Genomic DNA, 25,355 nt, shown 5'->3' with positions numbered 1-25,355 from the left:
AATAAATATCAAAGGCAATATCATAGTAGCGTACGACTTAACCTACCTTAACACAATAAATTTTTTGCAATGAAAAATTTAATTTATATTTTTATGAATATAGAAGCTAAGACACTGTAAGAATCTAATTTATAAGTAGTAAAAAGAATTTTTAACATTGTATGCAGGAAAGTTCTATGATAACATGCAAAAAAATATTAAATTTTTCGATTAATCATGATATTTTTTTAAATAACCGAGATATATAAGTGGATATCAAAATTTGCGATAAGTGCAAAAATATCCCCGTTGATATTTAAGAAAAATTGATTTAATCATATTTTATTGGTTGGATGACACCTCCAAAGATGAAATGGTTTTACGAAATGAATCATTCAAATCGTCTATTTTCATTAGTGGATGCTTTCAAAGACATATAGTGCCCATAAAGTTTGAGGTTCAGCACTCTCATATTTATATAAATTTACAGATATATAATACTTATTTCTTCTATTTAAGATATTTTGTTTATAATTATACAGAGTGTTATTTTTGTTTAAAATTTTTACGTATCCGTAATTTAGACTAAGAAATGTATTTACTGCACTGTAATTCGAAAAATTTTGAAGATTATCTGTTTTTTTATCTGACTTGAAACAATAATTTTTACAATACCAATGAAAATGATAATAATTTATATAAGATTTAAAATAATAATAGCATTCAATTATATGCAATAATAATATAGCCATGCTATTATATTGAATAATAATACAGCGATGGTATTATTTGCAATGATTTAGAGTTTTATTGAACGTGGGGTAATATTAATAAATGATGTAAAAAACATTAAACTTTTTTTTTTTGTATTTATATAACCAGAATGTTAGAATAATAAGAAATAAATCTGATTCCATGCAACAATAATGTAATTTTTAAGAGCTAAAATAAATAATGTGCGAATAAAACGGATTAAAAGTATGCAAGAATAATAATATAGCCATACTATTATATGTAATAATAATACAGCGATGGTATTATTTGCAATGATTTAGAGTTTCATTGAACGTGGAGTAATCATTAATAAATGTTGTAAAAATCATTAAACTTATTTTTTTTGTATTTATATAACAAGTATGTGAGAATAATAATAGAGAATTCCGATCAGATACAACAATAATGTAATAATTAAGAGCTAAAATAAATAATATGCGAATAAAACGGATTTCTAGCATGCAAGAATAATAGTATAGCAATACTATTATATGGAATAATAATGTAGTGATGGTATTATTTGTAATGATTAGAAGGTATATCGAACGTGGAGTGGTATTTACGAATGATAGAAAGCCCATTGAATTTGTTTTTATAATTGGTTTTGGTTGAATACATAACGAATTGTGTGAGTTTTTGTGTGGGGTCTTATTAAAAATAAGATTATTATATGCATACCAACTTTAAATGGGTGATTTTAAATGATTATTTTATATGATTGATTCGGTTAACCATTTGTTAATTTATTTTCCATGGTCAACTATTTGTTAATTATATTTGCAGTGGTGAACAATTTTATTAGTTCTACAGTGGTCATTTTGATTTGTTACTGTAGACACATAATGAATTTTCGTACCCCCTAAGAAAATAGAATGACGAAGCGTGTGGCGTATTTCTACGATCCGAACATATCGACCTATCATTATGCTTCAGGTCACCCTATGAAGCCACTTAGAGTACGCATGACGCATTCCCTGATCACGAGCTACGGGTTGTATCGGCATATGCAAGTACATCGACCGGTGCATGCCTCATTCGAAAATCTAACAAATTTTCATTCGACCGACTATATAAATTTTCTTCAAAGTGTTACTCGGCACAATATGAATGAAATGTCCAACGATCTTCATAAATTTAATGTTGGTGAAGATTGTCCAGTTTTTCAAGGGTTATATGATTATTGTCGGTCAACAACGGGTGGGACTTTAAGTAGTGCTTATAAGCTCAATTCAAAAGCAGCAGATATTGCTATCAACTGGTCGGGTGGTCTTCACCATGCCAAAAAGAGTGAGGCATCCGGGTTTTGTTATGTTAATGACATTGTTATTGGTATTCTTGAGCTTTTGAAATATAATGAGCGGGTTCTTTATATTGATATCGATGTTCATCATGGTGATGGTGTAGAAGAAGCTTTTTATACTACTGATCGAGTATTCACCGTTTCTTTTCATAAATTCGGTGACTTCTTTCCTGGTACCGGCGCTTTACATGATATTGGGGAATTTAAAGGCCGTGGCTATTCGGCGAACATTCCATTGAGGGATGGCATAAACGATAACAGTTATGCATACATTTTTAAGCCCGTGATCGAGAATATTATAAATCGATATAGACCGACTGCTATTGTCCTTCAATGCGGGGCTGATAGTCTTTCAGGTGACAGATTAGGATGCTTCAATCTCTCACATAAGGGACATTCACAGTGTGTAAGTTTCATAAAAAGTTTCAATATTCCACTTCTAATTTTAGGCGGTGGGGGTTATACTGTGAAAAATGTCTGTCGAGCTTGGACATACGAAACCTCTAAACTTTTAGGCGTGGAAATCTCTAACGATTTGCCCTTCAACGAATTCTACGAACACTTCGGTCCTGATTATTCCATCAATGTTCGTAGTTCAAATGCAAGTGACCACAACGATAAATCTTTCCTGGATAGCATTATTTCATCAACACACGAAAACTTGAAAAAGGTTGTTCATGTTCCCTCTTGTCAAATTATGGAAATCCCACCTGATCTTATTAACGAAGAGAGTGACGAGGAAGTTATCTGGAACAGATTCAAGGAATCAGGGGGTAGTCTTTATGATGAGTCTAATATGGACTCGGATTCTAACTTTTGATATCGAATAAAATTATGTTTCATACTAACCACAAAATAAATAAAGTTAATTTATTGATACACCATTATAAAATATTATGTAATCAACATTATTATTATATATCGAATAAAATTATGTATCATACCAATCAGAAGTAAAATAAAGCTAAAAGATTGATAATACATTATCTATGTAATCAATATTATTATTGTATATCGAATAAAATTATGTATTATACCAATCACGAAATAAAACAAACCTAATTTATTGAATCTACATTATCTATGTAATCAATATTATTATTGTATATCGAATAAAATTATGTATTATACCAATCACGAAATAAAACAAAGCTAATTTATTGAATCTACATTATAAAATATTATGTAATCAACATAATTATTATATATCGAATAAAATTATGCATCATACCAATCACGAAATAAAATAAAGCTAATTTATTGATAATACATCATCTTTGTTTTCAATATTATTACTGTATATCGAATAAAATTATGTATCATACCAATCACAAAGTAAAATAAAGCTAATTTATTGAATCTACATTATCTATGTAATCAATATTATTATTGTATATCGAATAAAATTATGTATCATACCAATCACAAAGTAAAACAAAGCTAATTTATTGATACTACATTATAAAATATTATGTAATCAACATAATATTATATATCGAATAAAATTATGTATCATACCAATCACGAAATAAAATAAAGCTAATTTATTGATACTAAATTATCTACGTAATCAATATTATTATTATAATCTCTAATTTTTACTACCATAAAATATTGCTACATCCTGTTATTACTATATTCATGTGATTTTAAATTGATTATTGTATTGATATTAGGATCAAATTCATTTGTTGTAATTTGAATTTTAGTTATGTAAATTTTTTTACTCTGTACTTACATTGCTCTATAGAAAAGATTTGCTTAATAATTATTTAAACTCATCTTATTTACAATCATTTAAATATGTTCTCTTTTTTCAAGACTTATAATTATGTATGCTCAATAAGACTTATAATTATGTATGCTCAATAAGACTTATTATATTGTTTCCGTTATAGACATAATTATTTTAATGTTATCATAAAATATTATGCATCCATGTTATTACTGCCTAATTTGTAAATTCTGAACATGAATAATACGCTAGTTCTATATTAAGATATTAAGAATAACAATAGAAGCATGCGCACTAGCGAAGAATTGAGGGAAACGCTTGAATGAATATGTCTTGAAAGAACAAATACAAAAGAAGATTGATAATATGATGTTATTGAATGTGACATTAGCCAAGTCAGGTGTAAAGAGAAATCCAAGTTTTTACATGAACAAATATAAACTGTAAAAAACCAAACTAAACCATAAATAAAATAATTACAGTCTGTTATTATTAAATAAATTTTATAATAATGAGTATATTTATCCTCATTTGTTCTTGAATTATCATATCTTGCATTAAGTGTAAATATAATCATATCTGTGTTATTAATGTACCATGTTAAATATTATATTATTAATATGTTTGTATAAATACAATCACATCTGAGTTATCATTGTACCATGTTAAATATTATAATATTCTATTATTAATATTTTGGTATGAATTTAAATACATCTGAGTTATTATTGCACCATGTTATTTTAAATATTATAATATTAATATTTTGGTATATATATAATACCGTCCGAGTTATTATTGTATCATGTTATTTTAAATATTATAATATTCTATGTTGATTTCACTGTAAAAATATTATTATGTTCATATTATTATTCTAATCATGTTCTTTTCATGTTTATTTTGTTATTAAACCTTCAATTTAATAATACTTCCTCATCGCACCTGCTGAAATATATCAATTTTTAACAATTTTTTTAAATAACACCTTGATATTTCAAGTAAGAATGCACATAAACTAGTTTTAACGCGTCTTATTCACTTATATCCCCACTTAATATATCCTGCTAAACTCTTTAGCATATATTTTATCCCAGAAAAAATCTCTTTGTTTTTTGGGTAATTATATTTTTTTTCCGTGTTATTGATAAAAAAATAAAATTGTATAATTTACTATAATTACATCACCTTGAATAACTTCATCATCATTTTCATGTGAAATATTACATTTTTTTGAACATATTACTATATTTTGTATGTTCAAAATTTAATAAATTTGACGTTTCCCAAATAATTATAATTCATTTTTATATAAAAGATTGCTTTAAGTCAAATTATAGCACTTTAAAATTATTTATATGTTGAAACTTAAATAAAATTAAAATTATATTATTTTATATAAAAGATTGCTTTAAGTTCAATGCTCATACATTAGAAATTATTTATGTGCTCTAAAAAAATTTCAATTGTTATATTTCAATAATTAGTGAAAGCCTGAGAATCACATTATCTATAAAGATCTGTTTTTTATTTAAATATTCTGACTGTCTTTGAATAACATAATTCTTCAATATAAAATTGCAGTTTTTATTTTACTACTATTTAAATCATCAGAACTCATCACACACTCCACTTTTATACTAATTCCATCAGCTCTAACAATACGAATTAAATACGATATTTTTAATAATTTTTACTTGCTTAAATTTTATGTAAATATCCTAAAACAGTATCTAAATTTTTTTTCTTGTTTCTTAGTCGCTTTATACGGCCATCTCATCCTTCAATCAACCATTACATAGCGATTTTCTGGTAATTCATTCATACAAAAAATAAAATTACGTTCTCGAAAGTACAAAAGTTAATAAAAAAATATCGATAAATTTTTTCGATTTCTTCAAATTATACAACTAGTTTCTTAAAAAATACCTTTTTTGTGCGAAATATTTCGTTCTTTGTTGCTGTATATTTTCTTCAGGCAACTAATTCATCCAAATTCCTACATTTATCAGGCATTTTAAACTTTGTATTGCTTTTAAAAAATTTTTTTATTTAATAATTAGAAATATATTTTTAAAATTTCCCGAAAAATCTCTTTTTTTTTTAGCAAGAAAACAAAAAAAATTTCCATAGTAGGCTGTTATTTTAGTTGAATTTAACTATATCACAACTTCAAGAGAAAGCTAATGTACCTTTTATATACTATATTTACATTTTTTGTTATTTTTTGCTTTCTCATATAAATAAAGTTTAAAAATAAATTCAGATTGTGGCCCTCTTCTTGTTATCTGACCCCAAGCGCTACCATGATAGTAAAATAACCATTGTTTTTATAAGAATAAAGACAAATTTTTGCCTAAAAGAAAATTTTTGAACGAAAATAAGCAATATAGGGTTTTGTAAGCACGCAATAATAAATAACTATAGTATTACATGTGTATGATAGACTACAATATAAAAAGGACATAAGCGGCAATAGACATCTAAATAATTATTTTTCATCAAAATGGAAAGAATATTAAATTCATTTTTGTTGATTAATATGGTTTAACCCCCCAACAAAAAAAATTAAAATATTATAAAAAATTAACACGGTTGAATTCTATAATTAACATTTTATGTATTTTATATTTTAAAGTTTAATAATACATATTGTAAAATTTAGATACGGTACAAATGTATAGAAAGAAACTTAATGCCCGAAAAATGCAAAAAAACCATTTTAAAAATTAATGTGCAGTATTTTCATTTTTAAGTTGCATATAAGTCTGAATATACGTCCCTATCTTATACATATAATTCAAAATAATGCGAGGTGGTTTTTATAGCATATGAACCACGCCTATATGCATCATATAAATGTATGATAAGGGAATACTTGTTAAAAAAATAGAATACAGATTTTTAAGATATAATCTAGATAAAAATTAAAGTTTTTAAAACTAAATATACCTTTCGAAACGAACATTCAAAAAATCGCAAATATAGAATCTTTATAGCAATATAAATTGTATAAAGCAGTATATCTTTTTGTTTTTACTGTAGATTTATAATGGTTTATCCTGATTGTAATTTCATATTATTTAACTTTTACCTGGGCATGCTTTTATTTGACTATATATATTAAATTTTGATATTTAACTAAATTATTCTGTCTTACATATAATTTATGTAATATTTGAATTTTCAGTATTTTTTAGATCATCGTAATCTTTAATTATTCGTAGGTTTTCTACTATAAATAATTGCAAAGTAAGATTAATTACTTAAATTTCAAAATTATTATTTTTATCAACAATTATAACGGAATTTTTATATCTTTTTATTATTAACAATATCGCATTTTATTAATTATTTTTCGACAGCAGAGAATTTTTCAAATAAAATAAATTTAAAATATTTGTTGTGGACGTATTTATGTTTGATCAACTGGTATTAAGAAACCCCCTCTATATTACAGCTTCACCAGTTACAATTCAAATTAATAGAAAATTTAGAAAAATACTTCATACTAAACTATTTTTAATAAAAATTAATGTGTATATATAACTTATATTAATTATTTTGAAATATAAACGTTTAATAACACATATTTATTTTCAAAACAAACCGAAAAAATTAAAAAACAAATCGGTTTTCCTAGTTTGTCTTTTACAATAGAAAAATACATTTTGATAATATTTTATTGTATAAAGTTTTGTTAAATAATAATTGTGTGATTTTGTAATCTTCCAAAGTAGTATATTTTTTTGTTTTGATTAACTTTTCAGGAAATTTATAAAGTACAAAAAGCGTTTAGGGTAATATTTTTTTATTACAATATTTTATTAAAAAATAAATTCATAAATTTATTATAAATCTATTAAATTTGGAATATTTCATACAAAAATAATTGTTGTCATTTTTTTTGTGATATATTTTATTTTTCATGGATCTGTATTTATATTGATCTAATATTATAAATCAACTAAAAAACAATAAGTGCAACCATTAATTTACTGCGGTCTGGATTTTTAGGCTCCTTACGTTCCAGAAGAAAAGTCAAATTTACAATTTTTTTAATATTATTTTGCTACGTATTTTTTTTCTGCTTTGTATTGATGGTAGGTCTGAATATGTTCACCCTTAATATTTTAAAGATATTAAAAAATTTTGACTTTTTTTCTGGAATATTTTTGCCTTCAAATTATCTATTATAAAAATCTTGCTGTCGAAAAGATATTACTGCTTTTTAAAAAAAATAGTATTGGACTAAAATACAAACAACTCAAAAGGTAAAATTTTTTATTATTATAAAATTCATCTAATATATTAATAAAACAGGTCTTGAAATATACGGTGAAAAATAACATAGATTTAAGGTATTTCAATCGATCTTGTTTTACAATTACTATCATTCACTATTTTATTTTAGCTTTAAATAAAATAGCATCAAATTTTATGCTTTAAGGCACCATACAAAAAAATTATTCAAGTAGAAATTATACATGTTGAATTGGTTTTTTATGTGTGAGGAAATTTTCCGCTCTTGTGCATTTTACTATAAACGTCCTTATTATTTATTAATCGGTGTCAGTATTCACAATAAACTTATTTTATCATGATCACTTACCGCGCTGTATGCTAAAATTAAATAAATGATCACGTTTTATATCCTTTTAAGTGTAATTAAAAGCCCTTATTACTCATAACTTTATTCTTCTCATCCGCTTTTAATGGAATTCGTTAACCAGATAGATTTACAGCTATATATAAAATATTATTTCAAGGATGCTACAAGTAAAAGCATATATTATACCATATGGCGTAACATGGGATGGAGAATTAACACAATATCATAAAAAGTATCTGAAAGAACTCGAAGTCACAAACCAAATCGAAGCATACATACAAAATATAGGATTGAGAAAAACCCTTTCCCAATAGATCTTGAGAAGAAGAGAAGTATTGAAGAAGACTTAACAGAAGAGAAATGACCAAGAGTGACGATATAATGTGCTCACAAGAAAACAGTCATGCTACGCTTGAATAATGAATATATAATTGCAATACCAAAATTAACCCCATAGTAAAGCTATAAAATGATAGTATATAATTTTAATATCACAAACTAATTAAACATCTAGAAAAAAATAAGTAAAATGTGAAAGCTTATTGAAATTATTATTTCTTTTAAAATAATAAACTAGTACAGGTAATAAGAGCACAGCCGTCATCTGTTGATTTATAAAAAAATATATTGAAAAGTACCTACTATCTTCCAGTTATTTTAGTAATCAGATACAATCTTATCCTTTAAATATAGCTAGTTATTATTTGAATATATCAACGGGATAGTTAAAAAAAATTACAGGGTTCTAAGAAAAAAAATACATACAGTAAAATCCGTTCTGTTTAAGGGGATCGGATATCCTCAACTAATTTATGAGATTTTATATGAAAATAGTGCATATAAAATATGCGGTTATAAAATAAAAATCCCTTTTACATTTTTTGTTTGATTTTTGTATCAGTACTCAAGAATTCAGTGCAATTATTGCTAAATAATCGCATTTGATGAAAATAAACAAACTCTATAAAATATTTATATTTTATTGCTGATGTAAAGTTTAGATTTACTTTTTTATTCAATATAATCGTGGCTTATATTTTATTTTAAAGATTTCTTAAACTACACTTTATTCATATTAAATCACTTCATAAATAAAAAGTGTAAGAATATTACCATGTTAATCGTGGAAAATTATCAAAATGGTGAAAAAAAACTGTTATTTTTTGTATACATGTTTTCAAAAGCGGCTTTTATTATTTTCTTTAACTCAAAATCATTGTTGATATCGATGAAATAAACTAACGAAAACACGAAGAATACACAGCTAGAATTATTTAGTGTACTCGAATAGCAAGAGAAAAAACAACAATATACCTTAACCCATAAAAATGAAAAGTTTTACAACTTAAATCGTTTTCGAAAAATTATAACATGTGTTGAGTATTCACTGGTAGATTTAAATGCATATTACGACAATAATTATTTATATTCGCCTGTTTATTAATTGAAAATATATTATGTCTGATTGTGTAATATAAAAGAATAGAAAAAAAATGAAAATCGTAATATCTTAGATGAACAGACACAAGATATGGCTGTGTGATCGATGCTATTTTCTGTTTTAAAATATATCAGTCCATTACCACCAGCTTTGTATATTCTATGACCAGTTATTTTTATTCTTATTTTCTAACAGAATATTGTTATTATGATCATACTTAGTGCTTACTTAAAACTTATCGTAAATTTATGCGATATCAAATGAAATACTAGATTATGAACAGGATCTGAGTGTATATAATCCTTACGATCCTTAATTAAATTTTTTGTTTAATAATTTATAAATAGAGATGAATTAGAGAATGATAAATGGAATCACACATTTAAGTTCATTATGTTTACAAATATATTGGGTACACGTTAGCTCCATAAATTGCGTTTCTGTTGTTTTTATTTGAATTACATATCTTTTTTATGTTTCAACAAGCTTAAACGAAAATAATGCTAGTGTTAGATTATAATGATGAGAGCATATTTATATAATATTTCGATTCGAGATACAATGCAAACAAAAAAACCTTTTTAAATATAAATCAAACACAAAAATTACATTTTGATGAGTTATAAATTTTTTTCTAAGTTATAATTAATCCTAAGAAGTGAAAATAGTTGGTATAGAAATTTCCGGTATTTTAAATTTAATTATCTTATTAATGACAAAATTTAATGATTAAAATATATTTTAAAAATATTTTATGCAAAAAATTGTATAGATGATTGCCAAAAAACTTTAAACCATCTACAATAAATTTAAGCTTTATAAATAAAAGCATCAAAAGGTTAAAACATAGGAAAGATACAAGTAATTTACGAATATTATATTATAAAGACCTGGAAATAATATGTAGGTGTGGCAAAAATGCGTTAGAAGAAAAAAAAGCTTTTCTAGTATATCCACAAGATGATTCAACAGTTGAGATTTATGTTTATTATGACGAACTAATATATTATTTATTCTGTAAAAAAAACCTTGTTTCATAACTGTATAAAACCTTGGATATATGACTTAATGCGGAAGAAATTTTTGCTACTTAATTTTATTTAAAAAAAATACGAAGAACTCAATAAAAATGTCAAATTTTTAAAGTAATTTAGAATCAAAAATGGAAATAAGTCTAATTGGTTATTATTGAAATAAGAAACTGTTGCATTAAAATAAATTTGTGGTTTTTGTATGCTACAAATTTTATCAATGGCTTTATAAGCTACAAAAGATAGTTTTGATAGTTTTAAATATATGTGTATGATTGCATCTGCAATGAATATCAAGCTACCATATATATTAGAAAAGATACATGGTATAATAAACTTAAATTGAAATCAAGAAATTGCTATTACTTCTGTTCTTCTATTCCAAAAGTTACCCACAAAGAACTACATGCAAGCTGCTGGCATGAACCAAAGATCTTTGCAGTTTTATAAGTGAGGGTAAGAAACTAATAACAAAACATTATAGCGATAATATAGTGAGAATGGGTGAAGCTAAATGTATTATTTAAGCTGATGAAACAAGTCTAACTATAAGTACAAGTAATTTCGAGAAAGTGGACTAATGGACCAGACCTGGGCTTTGGCTATTATAGACACAAGAAAATCACCTAGCAAAGTATTTACTACTATCGTTCTGAATATAACTAAAGCAACTCATATTATGTAATTAGCAGTGTGAGTAAAGTGATATATACGGATGAATAAAAAGGCTAATATGATATTTCATAAAATTACCATAAATACCATAGGATCACACATATGTTTAATTGTGTTGATCCAGATTCTTTAGTCATGCTCAAAATGTTGATTCGTACAACTACAGCATTAAAAAGATAAAGAAACTTAGATACGAATGGTTTAAGGCATTTTTTGTTTTTTTCTCAGAATAATGCTAAGTTGTATGAAGCTCTACTTGACTTAACCAAAATTCAATAATAAGCTCTTATTAATTTATATATTATATGATATCATACTATTTTCAACAAAAAATTTTATATTTTTCTATATTAACTTTGTGTAAATTCAATTTTTTTTAATTAATTGAATCGCTGGTGCGATTCGCTTACTGATACGATCACAAGGGATTTGTCTATTAGTATAAAGTTTTTAATGTGTATAAACTCCTATATAAAGTGATAATTAAAAACTAGTTTATTATGATACACAAATACAAATAAATTCAAAATATATTTTTTAATAAATTTAATCTCATAATTTCAATGGATTTTAATAAACCTGGCAATAAGAATTTACATGCACAAAGATCTATATTTGTTAAATAAAAAACGGCCAGATATTTAAATTACGAGAATGGTTTTTATTATTGAAAAAACATTGATAAAATTTATGAAAAAACATTTCCTACGTAATAAAGTCGGTAAGAATATTGTTACAGTTATATTGTTCAATAATTCATGAGAAAGACAACGTAAATATCTTTATTTTTATAGTCAACTTGAATATCCACAATCCCAAAAATTTTTCTTTAAAAGACAAAAAGGCTTTACCCCAAGGGAATCGAGACTTCGTTTAGAATCACATAAAGTAGGAATTTCTTCAGAAATGGGTTAAAATCGATATTTTCATACATTATATGCTAGCTTTGGTCTTTCAAAATGTGACTCGGTGTTATATTTGATGCAGTGTTAAAGTTTTATCATAAAATTTTTGAATTCAATTTCCAGATTTTTATTTTATTATGAGTTTATAGGCTTTATTTATATTTAAAAAAAAATCAAGATCGATTTTATGTCCCTATTATACGAATATTGATATAATTAAGGATTTAGTTGGTTTTTTTGTGTTTATTTATTCATTTAATTGATATTAAATTATAAAATTTGATATTAAATACAAGATATAGAGTATTCTCATATCAAATTTCAATGTGTATGCCTTATGAAAACAATTATACTTTTTATTTATTAAATATTGATAAGACTTAATATTTTTTCAAGTGTTACTAAATCATTATTTTAGGCAACTAAAACCAATATAAATTCTTATAATGTTGCACATACCATCAGGTAAAAATTTTACACGTTATTTTTATTGATTTTTCTTGATCTGATTAGATTTATATTTTCAATGTGTATATTTACAATAATCGATAAAAAACCAAACAGCATTTTTTTGTAATATAAAGAGAGACATTGAATATTTCAAATTTATCAAATTATTCTAGCCTACATAATCAACTTCGGTACAATTATTTAACGTTAATATTGATTTATTTGGTGATTTATTAGTTTACCAACCACTGATTTTGTTGTATATTCTTTCTAATATCAACTATTTTATTAAAAAAGGATTTTTAAACTATTTAATCCGCAAAATTTTATATTATTTATGCGTTCGATTATTTAGCCATTACATTATATGTGAAATAAAAATATTTTTAAATTAGGCATTCTTAGAAAGCTTGGTAGAAATAAATTTATGGAAGTGATGAGTATAATGATCGATTTATATTTTTTTAAATTAAGACAAATTAAATCATAGAAATTTTTTAGAATGTACCCAAGAAAGTATAGCTTAAAGTGTTGATATTTCAACCTCTAAAACTCCAAGTAATAACGAAAATAGTTTAAAATCCAATTTTAGCGACAAAAATTCCCAAATAAATTCTGTAGAAAGATCTTGAAATAATTTTTTCTGTGCTAAAATAATTTAAAGTGCTCTTTATAGGAAATAAAGACAAAAAATAAATATGAATAATATATATTCACATGGTTTGCAATCTTTTTTAAATATATAATAAGCTTAAAAAAATATAAATGAAACGCGTTTAAACAAAGTTTTTATTGTTAAAAAATGTATTTAGAACTCAAAATTAAACAGTTGAAATATAAATAACCGCGAAAATATAAAAACACATAAATAAATATTAAATAATATCAATAAGATCAACTAAATAGTACTTGAATATTAATAAGAAGTCAATATAAATCTGATTTTGATCATTAAAAAAATTTATGATATTTTCTTGAGATTTGAGGTCAGAATATCCAGAAATAGGGTTATATTCAATTAAAATAAATTGAGAAAATCTAGAAAAAACCAGTTCAAATTATATTTTTTTTTCGGAAATAATGGTTTATACCAAACAATATATTTAAAATAGGGTGGTATCTATTGAAATTCACAGAAGAGATCCCAGTATTTTCCGAGCAATAAAAGTTTATAACATAAAGCATTGAAAATTTGGGTTATAATTGAAATTTACAGAAAAAATTATAGTATTTTCCGAGTTGTAAAAGTTTATATCATAGATATATTTGAATTGGGGGGGGTCTTTGTCTAATTTTTAGTAAAAAAATTGATATTGTATAAATTTACATATCAATGATATAGTAAGCCAAATAAAAACAGATATATCATTAAAGAATAAATCGATTTAATTATTTTAAAAGGTATTTTCACACTTTTTTATGAGTACTTGATTATATTTATAGAATATACAACTTTAATCTATATATTATAAAAATAACGACCGAGTTTGTTTCATATTATTATGAATTTACAAGATTGAATTATTAAGGTGTACAAAAATTACACAAATTTAGTGCATCATATTTTATAGAAAATATATAAGACATAAGTTTTTTTGCTATAGAATAAAAAAATTGACTTTAATTGAATTACATTTTGTACAGAAAATACACAAAACAGAAATATTTCTTAGCACACAAGAAAAATATGTAAAAAATATATAAGACATAAGTTTTTTTTGCATAGAATAAAAAATAGACTTTAATTGAATTACATTTTGTACAGAAAATACACAAAACAGAAATATTTCTTAGCACACAAGAAAAATATGTAAAAAATAAATTTACGTAAGTTTTTTTATTATAGAATAAAAAATAGACTTTAAATGAATTTAATTTTGTACAGAAAATACACACATCAATAATATAATATAATTAACTTACAAGGAAAATATATAAGACATATATTTACATAAGTTTTTTTGCTATTTAATAAAAAATATACTTTAAATGTATTTAATTTTGTACAGAAAATACAAAAAACATAAATATTCTTTAATTTATAAGGAAATTATTACTAACATAACTACTAAATTTTTGAGACTTAAAATGTAAACATAAATACGCAATTTTTTTACAAAAAATAAATACTCTGATTCGCATACATTTGATTTATAAAGATTATTCAATAAAAAGAACTTATGCAAGATATTTTCTAAGATTTACACAGCAATTTATATCCATCGATTTCTATTTTATCAACAAAAAAGATCATTTTTCTAAATTTAAATCCAAATTCGTGGCTATCTCATTTCAAATAGAAAAGATAGAGCGCTTTAGTTTAAATATTTCCTGATACATATCGCCTTATCCCATTTAGTATTTCTTTATCAAACCCAATATTTTCCTTTAATTACACATTTCAATACTTTCCGCCTCTATACTTTCATTCGGCACATGGTTTTATATTTCATCTATAATTTTTCAATAGACTTGTAGTATTGAAAATAAGAAGAAACCCCTTGATTCAAATAATGAAGAGTGATAAAGAATTACAGCCAAAGCCAGTCGAGCCAATTAAAGAAAAGAAAGTACCAGAAGTTGATGCAAAGCACACACCACCTGTATTACATGTTCTTAAGGATACATTACATCTTACATCAACAGACATAAATGTTGATATAGTAGCGAATACAAAAAATCAAGCGGATAATTCTTTACTTGAATCGAAATTAACATCAAGTCATCTTCTTTCATTTTCTCGCACGATCAATCCACCAAATCTCCAATCCGCACATTCGCTCAGTTTTTACCTCCAAAACTATAAAAGGAAGCCAGTGGAAAGTGCTTTACCAGAGCCTACACCGCTTGAATCGAACATATTATATACACCGCATCTTCCCATGCTTCTCCGCATAAAAGATCTTCTTCTTTCATTAACGATGCCGCCTGTTGTTAATGAATCAGTGCAAATAAACCAAAACACGATGCAAAAAATGTATTCAACGCTTGTATCCAAACAAATTCCGAAGCAATACAAGAATATAAGACAATTGCGTAGTATCTTAGTTATAAATAAGCGGAAGATTGGCATAGTTTGTGTCCGTGAGATTAAACGTGCTTTATCGAAGACAATGAAGACAAATCCGGCACTTAAGTCAAAGAAGATATCGCGAGAAATAGGTATTTATTTTAAGAAAGGTGCTATACAGAAGAAAGCAGTTTTGAAAGTTGTTAGTGATACTGTGGATGTTGTTCCGAAAAGTGATGGCCGGGGTTTAACTGCTTATAAGCGGAGAATGGAAAAAGCATTAGCTAAAAAGCTTGAGGAAGAGAGAGAAGCTGTTAGGCAAAGACGTAAACTTAATTTTTTGATTACCCAGACAGAACTTTTTTCACATTTTATGTCGAATAAAGGGAAAAATGTATTGGAAGAAAAGGGGGGAGGAGAAAAAAAGATGCTTGATTTTGATAATGATGAGTTTGATGAAGATGATGATTTTAGAATTGCGAGGGAAAATGCGCTTGATGCTGCTAAGAAACAGAAAATGAAAGTTGATAATTTTGACGATACCGGCAATAATACGAGACCTGATTCTTTTGATGATAGAGGCAATAACCAAAATGGAGAAAATAGAGAGGATAATCATGGGTCTAATACCTTTACAGGCAACACTACAAACATTGTTAATACCTCAAATAATTATAACAATAATAATGACCATAATCATATGGATGCTAACAATATCAACAATAACATTGATAACAATAATACCTCTAAAAATAACAATACTAATAATAATGCCTATACCGATGTTGATACCAACAATATGAACACTAACAATACATATGGCAATATTAACGATACATCTAATAATAGTGTGAACAGTGGCTGCAATAAAATCCCTACAAGCAATAACAACGAATTATCTGTTAGTTCTATGAGTAGTAAAATTGTTTCACAACCCAAAGATCTTAACGCAACATTAAAAAGGTATCAACTAGAAGGACTTTCATGGCTCACAAATCTCTATGACAATGGTATAAATGGAATCCTAGCAGACGATATGGGCCTTGGAAAGACAATCCAATCAATAGCATTTCTTGCTCTTCTAAAAGAAAGGTACACCATCGAAGGCCCATTTCTGATTGTAACACCAGCATCAACTTTACACAACTGGATATCAGAATTCGAAAAATTTCTTCCTTCATTTAACGTTGTTCTTTACGCTGGAAGCGTCTTAGAACGCAAGAATCTTCGAAAAGGAATAACATTTAAGTACAATGCAAACAAAAACGCAGTAAACGTAATGGTAACATCGTATCAAATGGTCGTAACAGATGAAAAATTCTTTAAAAGAACACGATGGACGTATATGATCCTCGACGAAGCACAGGCTATCAAGTCAAGCTCAAGTATTCGATGGAAAACTTTACTGAATTTAAGTTGTAGAAATAGATTGCTATTGACGGGAACACCCGTTCAAAATACCATGGGAGAATTGTGGGCACTACTTCATTTTATTATGCCTACACTTTTTGATAGCCATGAAGAGTTCAGTAAATGGTTCTCCAAAGATATAGAAGGAAAGGAAAAAAGAAAAGGGAAATTCAATAATAATGAAGATGCTGTTTATAACACAGATCCCTCTACGCAAAATAATTTTGATGGAAATACACCAAATAACACGGATCCAAATACTCAAAATAACACGGATCCAAATACTCAAAGTAATATTGATGAAAATATACAAAACAATATGGAAATAAACAATCAAAACAATTCAGATCCAAATTCTCAAAATAACACAGAAAAAACAAATGGTCCAGGAAAAGGGTTAGATGCACAACTAAAAAGACTCCACATGGTCCTAAAACCATTCATGCTTAGAAGAGTTAAAGATGACGTTAAAGACGAATTAGGAACAAAAACAGAAAAAGTAATAATGTGCGAAATGAGCATTCGTCAAAAGAAATACTACAGAATGATCCAAGAACAAAGAAAAATATACGACGATGATGTTATAGCAAGTGCATGCTCAAATTCCGAAAAACAAGGCGAAAATGAAGAAGGATTAATGAATGTCATGATGCAATTCAGAAAGGTGTGTAATCATCCCGATCTTTTTGAAAGAGAAGAGGTAAGAGTTGGAATGTCTTTTGGAACTTGTGATGTTGTTGGAAATGGTTATGTTACACGTATTGGGAAAAATAAAATTGAATATAAAGTACCTAAAATTGTAGGTGATTTCGTTTCTGAAAAATCTCCGATTCATTCTTCTATATTCTTTGAAAAAATAAGAGACTATAGCACTACCCATGTTGGGATAAATAATTACAATACCAATAATCATGATAATAAAGATTCTGAAGGTTATCGACATATCGATGATATAGATTTTGATAATGAAACGAAGAGAAGAAAAGTTAATCAAATATATTCTCCGCTGTTTAATTCAAAATCCAAAATAGATTCGTTAAATTTATTTAAGATAAACAAGGAATCGACTTTCATAAACGAAACTACAGATAAACTGCAATCCACACAGGAAAATTATGCCAAATACAATAATATATATGTAGAAAAGGTCATAGCACCCGAAATTACCCCTTTAACAACTTCCAGGCCTTATATCAGCATGTGCATCCAAGAAAATGATTTTAATAGGTACAATCCGTATAACACAACAAATACAAGTTATTACGACGAAAATATCGATTCAGAGGATAAAAATGAAGAAACCAATTTTATAAATTCGAATCCTATACACATAAGAGACACACAAAATCAATTATACGATCACAAAATCTTTAAATACATCACATCCGGCTCATTAACATCTACAAACATCGAAATCCCTCGCCTAGGAACATTCATAACAGACAGTGGGAAACTAACAATATTGGATATTCTTTTATCCACCCTAAAATCAGAAGGAAAAAGAATCCTAATATACTTCCAAATGACCAAGATGATGGACCTAATGGAAGACTACCTCATAAAAAAAGGATATACATACTCAAGACTCGACGGCTCATCTCGCTTAAAAGTAAGAAGAGATCTTGTCAAAAATTGGCAAGAAACAAACGAAAAATTTATTTTTATTTTGAGTACTAGAGCCGGTGGCCTCGGCATAAATCTTACTGCTGCCGATACTGTCATCTTCTATGATAGTGACTGGAACCCAACAGTAGACCAACAAGCTATGGATAGAGCACACAGGCTCGGACAAACTAAAGACGTGGTAGTCTATAGATTGATCATGAAAAATAGTGTCGAGGAAAGAGTTATGGAAAGAGCGGGAAGAAAAGGAGAAATACAGAAAATGGTCATTAAAAGTGGTGAGTTTAATAAGTGGTAAAACAAAAGTAACTCATAATCTAATAAATTGTATCAAGGGAAGTTTATAAAGGACCAAATACAGAGAACAGAATTTAATAAATGATATACAAAAGTAACTCATAATCTAATAAATTGTATTAAGGGAAGTTTAAAAAGGACCAAATACAGAGAGCAGAATTTAATAAATGATATACAAAAGTAACTCATAATCTAATAAATTGTATCAAGGGAAGTTTATAAAGGACCAAATACAGAGAACAGAATTTTATAAATGATATACAAAAGTAACTCATAATCTAATAAATTGTATTAAGGGAAGTTTAAAAAGGACCAAATACAGAGAACAGAATTTAATAAATGATATACAAAAGTAACTCATAATCTAATAAATTGTATCAAGGGAAGTTTATAAAGGACCAAATACAGAGAACAGAATTTAATAAATGATATACAAAAGTAACTCATAATCTAATAAATTGTATCAAGGGAAGTTTATAAAGGACCAAATACAGAGAACAGAATTTAATAAATGATATACAAAAGTAACTCATAATCTAATAAATTGTATCAAGGGAAGTTTATAAAGGACCAAATACAGAGAACAGAATTTAATAAATGATATACAAAAGTAACTCATAATCTAATAAATTGTATCAAGGGAAGTTTATAAAGCACTAGATACAGTAAAGGATATAATAAAATAAATCATTATAAATAGTAGCACCAGATAAAAACACATAAAAAGATGCTTTCAAATAAATAATGGGGTAATTTAATATAAAGACCGCCTTAAGTAAATAAAAACGCTAATTTAGTAAATGCTGTAAAAATGATCAATAATGGGCATATACTATTTGATAAAAAAAATAACTAAAGAAACGGTATGCCTGAAAATTTTTTTCCACCTGATTTAGAATCATATAAAATAAAAAAACATGTTATTGTAGCATATAAAATTAGTGCCACGCCCGGAATGGTTTTTTTCACATAAAGTATTCGCAAATTTTTATTTATTCATGGGCTAATTTTTACTTTTCATGTTTTCTCACACAAAACTTTACATTGATCTATTTTACATGTTTGCTGTATACTATTTAAAGCACAATATCCTTATAGTCTTCCTAAATACATCTTCTACGCTCAAAACTTATGTATTCAAGCGTTAATATTTATATCTCAACTTTTTATTTCTTTTTTTTAAATATCACAAATATTGCTTCCTTTGATTGTAGTTCCAATACAATTCATCGCTTGTTTCTAAAACATATAGGCTAAAGGGTTTTTTATAGCCAATTTTTTTTGTATACTTCTCGTGCATAATATTTCCGATCTTCTTAAAATATAATAATTTTTTTTAGATATTATTTATACACTAAGAAGTGCATAAATTAATTTGATTTATGCATTAGCTTATTAGGTTTTCTTTTTATGATCTGTTAAACAAAAACTTATATGGTTTCAAAAAAAGTAATTATAGTGTCCTATTTCGTTACATCATCTTCAAAACCTTACACTATACATCTTTCACAAAAAAGTATCCATTCTTAGTGTCCAAGAATCTGTTTTTATTTAAATCTCCAACCTCTTAATATGCGACTTATGGTATTTTGTGACTATAACATCCACGTTATATTGAATAATACTATTATTTTCCATATATTTTCAATTCTGAAAACGTCAATTTCACAAAAAATATTATTTCTCGGGTTATAATTTACAACATGAATTAATTATCAATACTGGTCATTCATTTTTTATATTAGTATAATTATTTTCATCCTTCAATCAATATAAAAACATTACATCAATTATACAATTGTTTGATATCTATTTTTATGTATTTGATAAAATTTAAATTGATTTGTGCATAGTTCCTAATTTATCACTTATGCTCATTTTCAACCAAGTTAAAATTTAGATGGCTTTATAGAACATATTTGCTTAATACTTATTTCAGTCACATCATATTTACAATCCTGCTCATTGCATATTCGTCTTTAAAGACTTATTAATATAATTTCAACTTCAAGTTCATCTCTTTTACGCGAGTCTTCACTTTCATTGGAATTATTATATTATTAATATACAACGTATATCATTTTGTGACCAAAAAATCCGCTTTATATGGTTTTTTTATTGTATAAATGTTTTCCTTATGAAAATGAACAAGCTTTTTTTAAATAAATTTGTGTGATTCTTACACTATATTATAGAATAACCAAAAATCATATTCCAGACACCTAGATATTTAATAAGACCATATTGTTATTTTTTTTTTACACAAGGAATTTTTTTTTAAAATTTATGTTGTATTTAGAATTTGTTTTTTATCATGCATTTTCTGTTGTTATTTTAATATATAAAATATTCATATATGCCAAATTACTCCACCGGTCAAATTATGGTTACGTATTTGGCACATAAAAGTTCATGATACATGGAAACACTATAAATTTTTTATAAAGTCAAAGATAATGCACCAAATACATGTAATTTGAATAACATTCCTAGTTCATGTGTAATTGTAAGAATTTTAAAAATCAAAGCATTAAAAAAGAACCCATATCTGTGATGTTGAGTAAAGTAGGAAATTTCTAACTAGTGAACACAAAATAGAAATTTTTATATAAGTATAATTCTTTATAAGGACTTAATATGTTAAGTTTATACTTTTTTATTAGAAGATATAGGCAATTTATCATCTAAAGTTTATTTTAATGATTCTTTTTTCTTGCGAAAGAAAACATTTTTAAATTATTTTTATATGCACAAATTCATTATAACAATTTACGAAGTTTTTATATAATTCTCAAACGAATGATATTCTTATATTTATGAATCGTAATTCTAAATTTTCTCTTCAAGCATATCGCATTGATTTTCTATGGGCACATAATTATGTAATCTTAGACATATTCTCTTCTTCTTCGATAACTCTCTTCTTTTTTTAAATTATAATCGAATTTACTTTGATTTATTTATGTTTATTTCTATTACTTTTAGGAAGTTCGCTTTATATTAATAGGAACCATTGCTATACGCTATGTCTCTCTGTGGGACTCCCCCAGCACTTATTGTCACCCGTAATCACCGTGGATTGGGCCCTTTCTCATAGGCGGCGGTCATTATGTGGAGGGAATGAGATTCTGTCTACTGTTCATCGCTAAGGTATACAAACTACAACCACACTTACCTATATCCTTGCTGAACGGTGTAAATCTTTTTTCATAGTGGAGGCACAGTTCAACGGCTTACACATAAACCTCTTATTTCTCATGACTTTTCAATGCTTTATTGTTTATATTTTATATATCACTGGCCGCCCCCTTGGGTATTTTTCTTTATAGTAAATTCGTTTGAAAATTAGTGGGATGGGTGGAAGTGAAAACCGTATCTACTCATAAAAGCGCCGACTTGTAAATCACATAACCATACCATCCTTTAACAAATTTTATATATTTTCATGAAATCTAATCTCTTTAAATTATAATAAAAATGGCGAGAAAGTAGGCTGTATAAGTTACAACTATACTAAATCAAATTATTATATTTTTTTTATCGAGAATCTACTAAGACTCGCACCTTTTTGATTTAAAATACAATTAGATAAAATTATGGTATATAAAAGTACTTTCAAATAGTAATTTTTTTAAAAAATCGATTCTTCTGTATTTATATTATACAATATATGCTCTCTGGCTAAAAAACTTATATTTAAATTTCTATAAAAAAATTTCACCTATAAATTCGGTTTGCATATGGTATTTATATACATTACTATATTTCTTTCTAATCACTTAAATAATTCTAGGTGGACTTATTCTTGTCTTTTGTTGTTATTTTAAGCAGTATGTATATCAATATTTTTTAAGCTCAGACAGTGTAATACATTTTACAATAACAAAATTAATAATTCCTATACCTTTAAAAATTTCAATTTTGTGCAATAATTCTGTGATACTGAAGGTTTAAAGCTAAATTGAATTTTCTTAGCCCAATCAATATATTTGATACCCATATATATCAAAAATATTTATTCTACTTTAAGTCTGGAATATAAAAGCAAGGATGGGATCCGCACCCTCACTCTAAGCACATGACTTTTTACGCCATGCCTTAATTACAAGGTTAATTTCTAATATATATACCAAAAATACTATAGAATTCCATACACACAAAAGTATATTAGCGAATTAAAAATAAGGCAATCGATATTAAATATAAATTAATAAGTATTATTTGCAAACGCAACTAGAATTTATAGTTTAATACTATAAAAGAAATACACAAATTCCTATTTTTAAATACATTTGAAATCATTACTTAATTTTGAAATTTTCAACATCAACATAATGGTATAGAAACAAATATTAAAATCATTATTCAACCACATTATTGAACAAATAAATTAGAAAAGAACATTTTCGAGGTATATTATTGTTTAATATTTTATTATAAATCAGCTATGTATTTTAAAATGTTTAGCAAACAATAAATTTTGATTAAACTTCAAAACTGTACAACAAAGAATGTATCACATTAATATTAGAAAAGAGCGTAAAACCTTTGCATAGCATTAGAAATAAAAGATATGCTATAATTAAAAAAATGTTTCTATTATATAATCATAAAAACTCTACTATCAGCAGTTTAAATAACAAAAGTAAACATCTTTTAATCGATCAAACTTAAATACTGTTTAAAAGGAAAAAAAATATATAAACTTTATGTATGATTCATCAAAAAAAGGGCTTTTCGGATTATTTTGTGCCGCATTTTGAACCTTAAAAATATTTGTAGTTTAATATGTAAACTATTTTCTTTTTAAAAAAAGAATGAAAATTAAAAAAAAGGAATGTGTCAGATAAATAAATATATAAGATAAAAATTAAGACTTGTGGATGTTAATTTATACATCAAAGGTTTTATTTGATGCTATAAGGTTTATGAACACTACATTATGTAAATTTAGTTATAGGTGTTTTGCAATTTATATTTATCTATTAGAAAACTTAAAAAACTTAAAAAATATAATATCTTTTAGAATTGTATAGTTAACGAAATAAAATTGTAAATAATGAGCGAAAGTGAAAGAAAAATAACTTGATAATTTTTATAGTAAGATGTAAAGTGATTTGAACGGGCTTATTCAGAATGAAATGGTAAATATACGGTTATAAGTAATCACCAATTGATATAAGACTTACTAATTTCAGCTAATATGTAGCTATTTTCGTACGTATGCAATCGTAGTTATATGTAATAAAGTTTTTTTTTTCAATTATAAAACCTAAATATTGGATGAATAACTACTTATAGCAAAATAAAAAATTAGAGCCTAATATTAGACTAAAATTCTGTGTTCACAAATTTTAATACAACACATGATGCCCACAATAGCAAGATGTGGCATAAATATTCTTAGATTCGTGTTTATTCCATCTCCATCTCCATTCACTTTCACATATGTATATAATATATTGCGGTAAATATAATTAAACAAGATTCGCATTAGATTTTTTTTCTAAACCAGTCCGATAAATGGCGTCCGAATTTTACAGTGTAAATAATAATGCTTTATTAAGATAAAATTAAATATTTCCCCCAAAGAAATAATTTAAGCAATATTAAAATTTCGTACAAAAATTATATGTATCTAAAATCCAAAGACTGTAATAAAAGATTAAACGATTCTCTCATAATGCAAATAGATTAGGATCTCATAATATTTTAAATGAATGAAAATATAATTAAAACTCTAGTTCAATGTCGCCGACAAACATCTATTAATAAATATATTGCAATTAGGATATGCTTATTTTTAGAAAACAATAGTATAAGTTTTAAACATATTTTCAGATTTTTATTACTTTTACATCCTAAAAACCTCGTTACTCGATCAATGCATCTATTTTGATCAGTAAATATACAATCTTTAAAATATTCAATCTATTTTTTTGAAAAACTCACAAAAAAAACCTTTCTAACAAATATTTCAAAGAACCTGTTCCAAAAGACCTATTAGATGAAACAATGCACAATTATAAATTCAAATGGCATCTTAAAAGACGGTCAGTTATAAATAGATTTGATTCCCTATGCACTTTGGGAACGGTCATGAATATTATTAC

The 25,355-nt window shown here is 25.9% G+C and overlaps 1 protein-coding gene and 2 pseudogenes across 1 annotated transcript; all 3 read left to right on the top strand.

Moving 5' to 3' along the window:
- Positions 1 to 1,625: 1,625 nt before the first annotated feature.
- LOC147065843 (histone deacetylase HDAC1 pseudogene) lies at positions 1,626 to 2,873 on the top strand (annotated as a pseudogene).
- A 13,949-nt stretch (positions 2,874 to 16,822) lies between these two features.
- Positions 16,823 to 18,362, top strand: LOC147065842 (uncharacterized). Its single transcript, XM_085956232.1, has 3 exons — positions 16,823 to 17,507; positions 17,733 to 18,022; positions 18,354 to 18,362. Exons 1-3 carry the CDS (start codon positions 16,823 to 16,825, stop codon positions 18,360 to 18,362), a joined length of 984 nt encoding a protein of 327 aa, XP_085812358.1.
- Positions 18,363 to 18,520: 158 nt separating this feature from the next.
- Positions 18,521 to 19,243, top strand: LOC147065841 (chromatin-remodeling ATPase INO80 pseudogene; annotated as a pseudogene).
- The last annotated feature ends 6,112 nt before the right edge of the window (positions 19,244 to 25,355 follow it).

The sequence above is a fragment of the Rhyacophila brunnea genome, unplaced genomic scaffold, assembly GCF_057557595.1.
Source record: "Rhyacophila brunnea isolate RB1 unplaced genomic scaffold, BYU_Rbru_1.0 scaffold_51, whole genome shotgun sequence".
In the NCBI taxonomy this organism is placed as follows: domain Eukaryota; kingdom Metazoa; phylum Arthropoda; class Insecta; order Trichoptera; family Rhyacophilidae; genus Rhyacophila; species Rhyacophila brunnea.
Note: the sequence above shows the minus strand (reverse complement) of the source record. Positions and strands in the feature narration are given on the sequence as shown.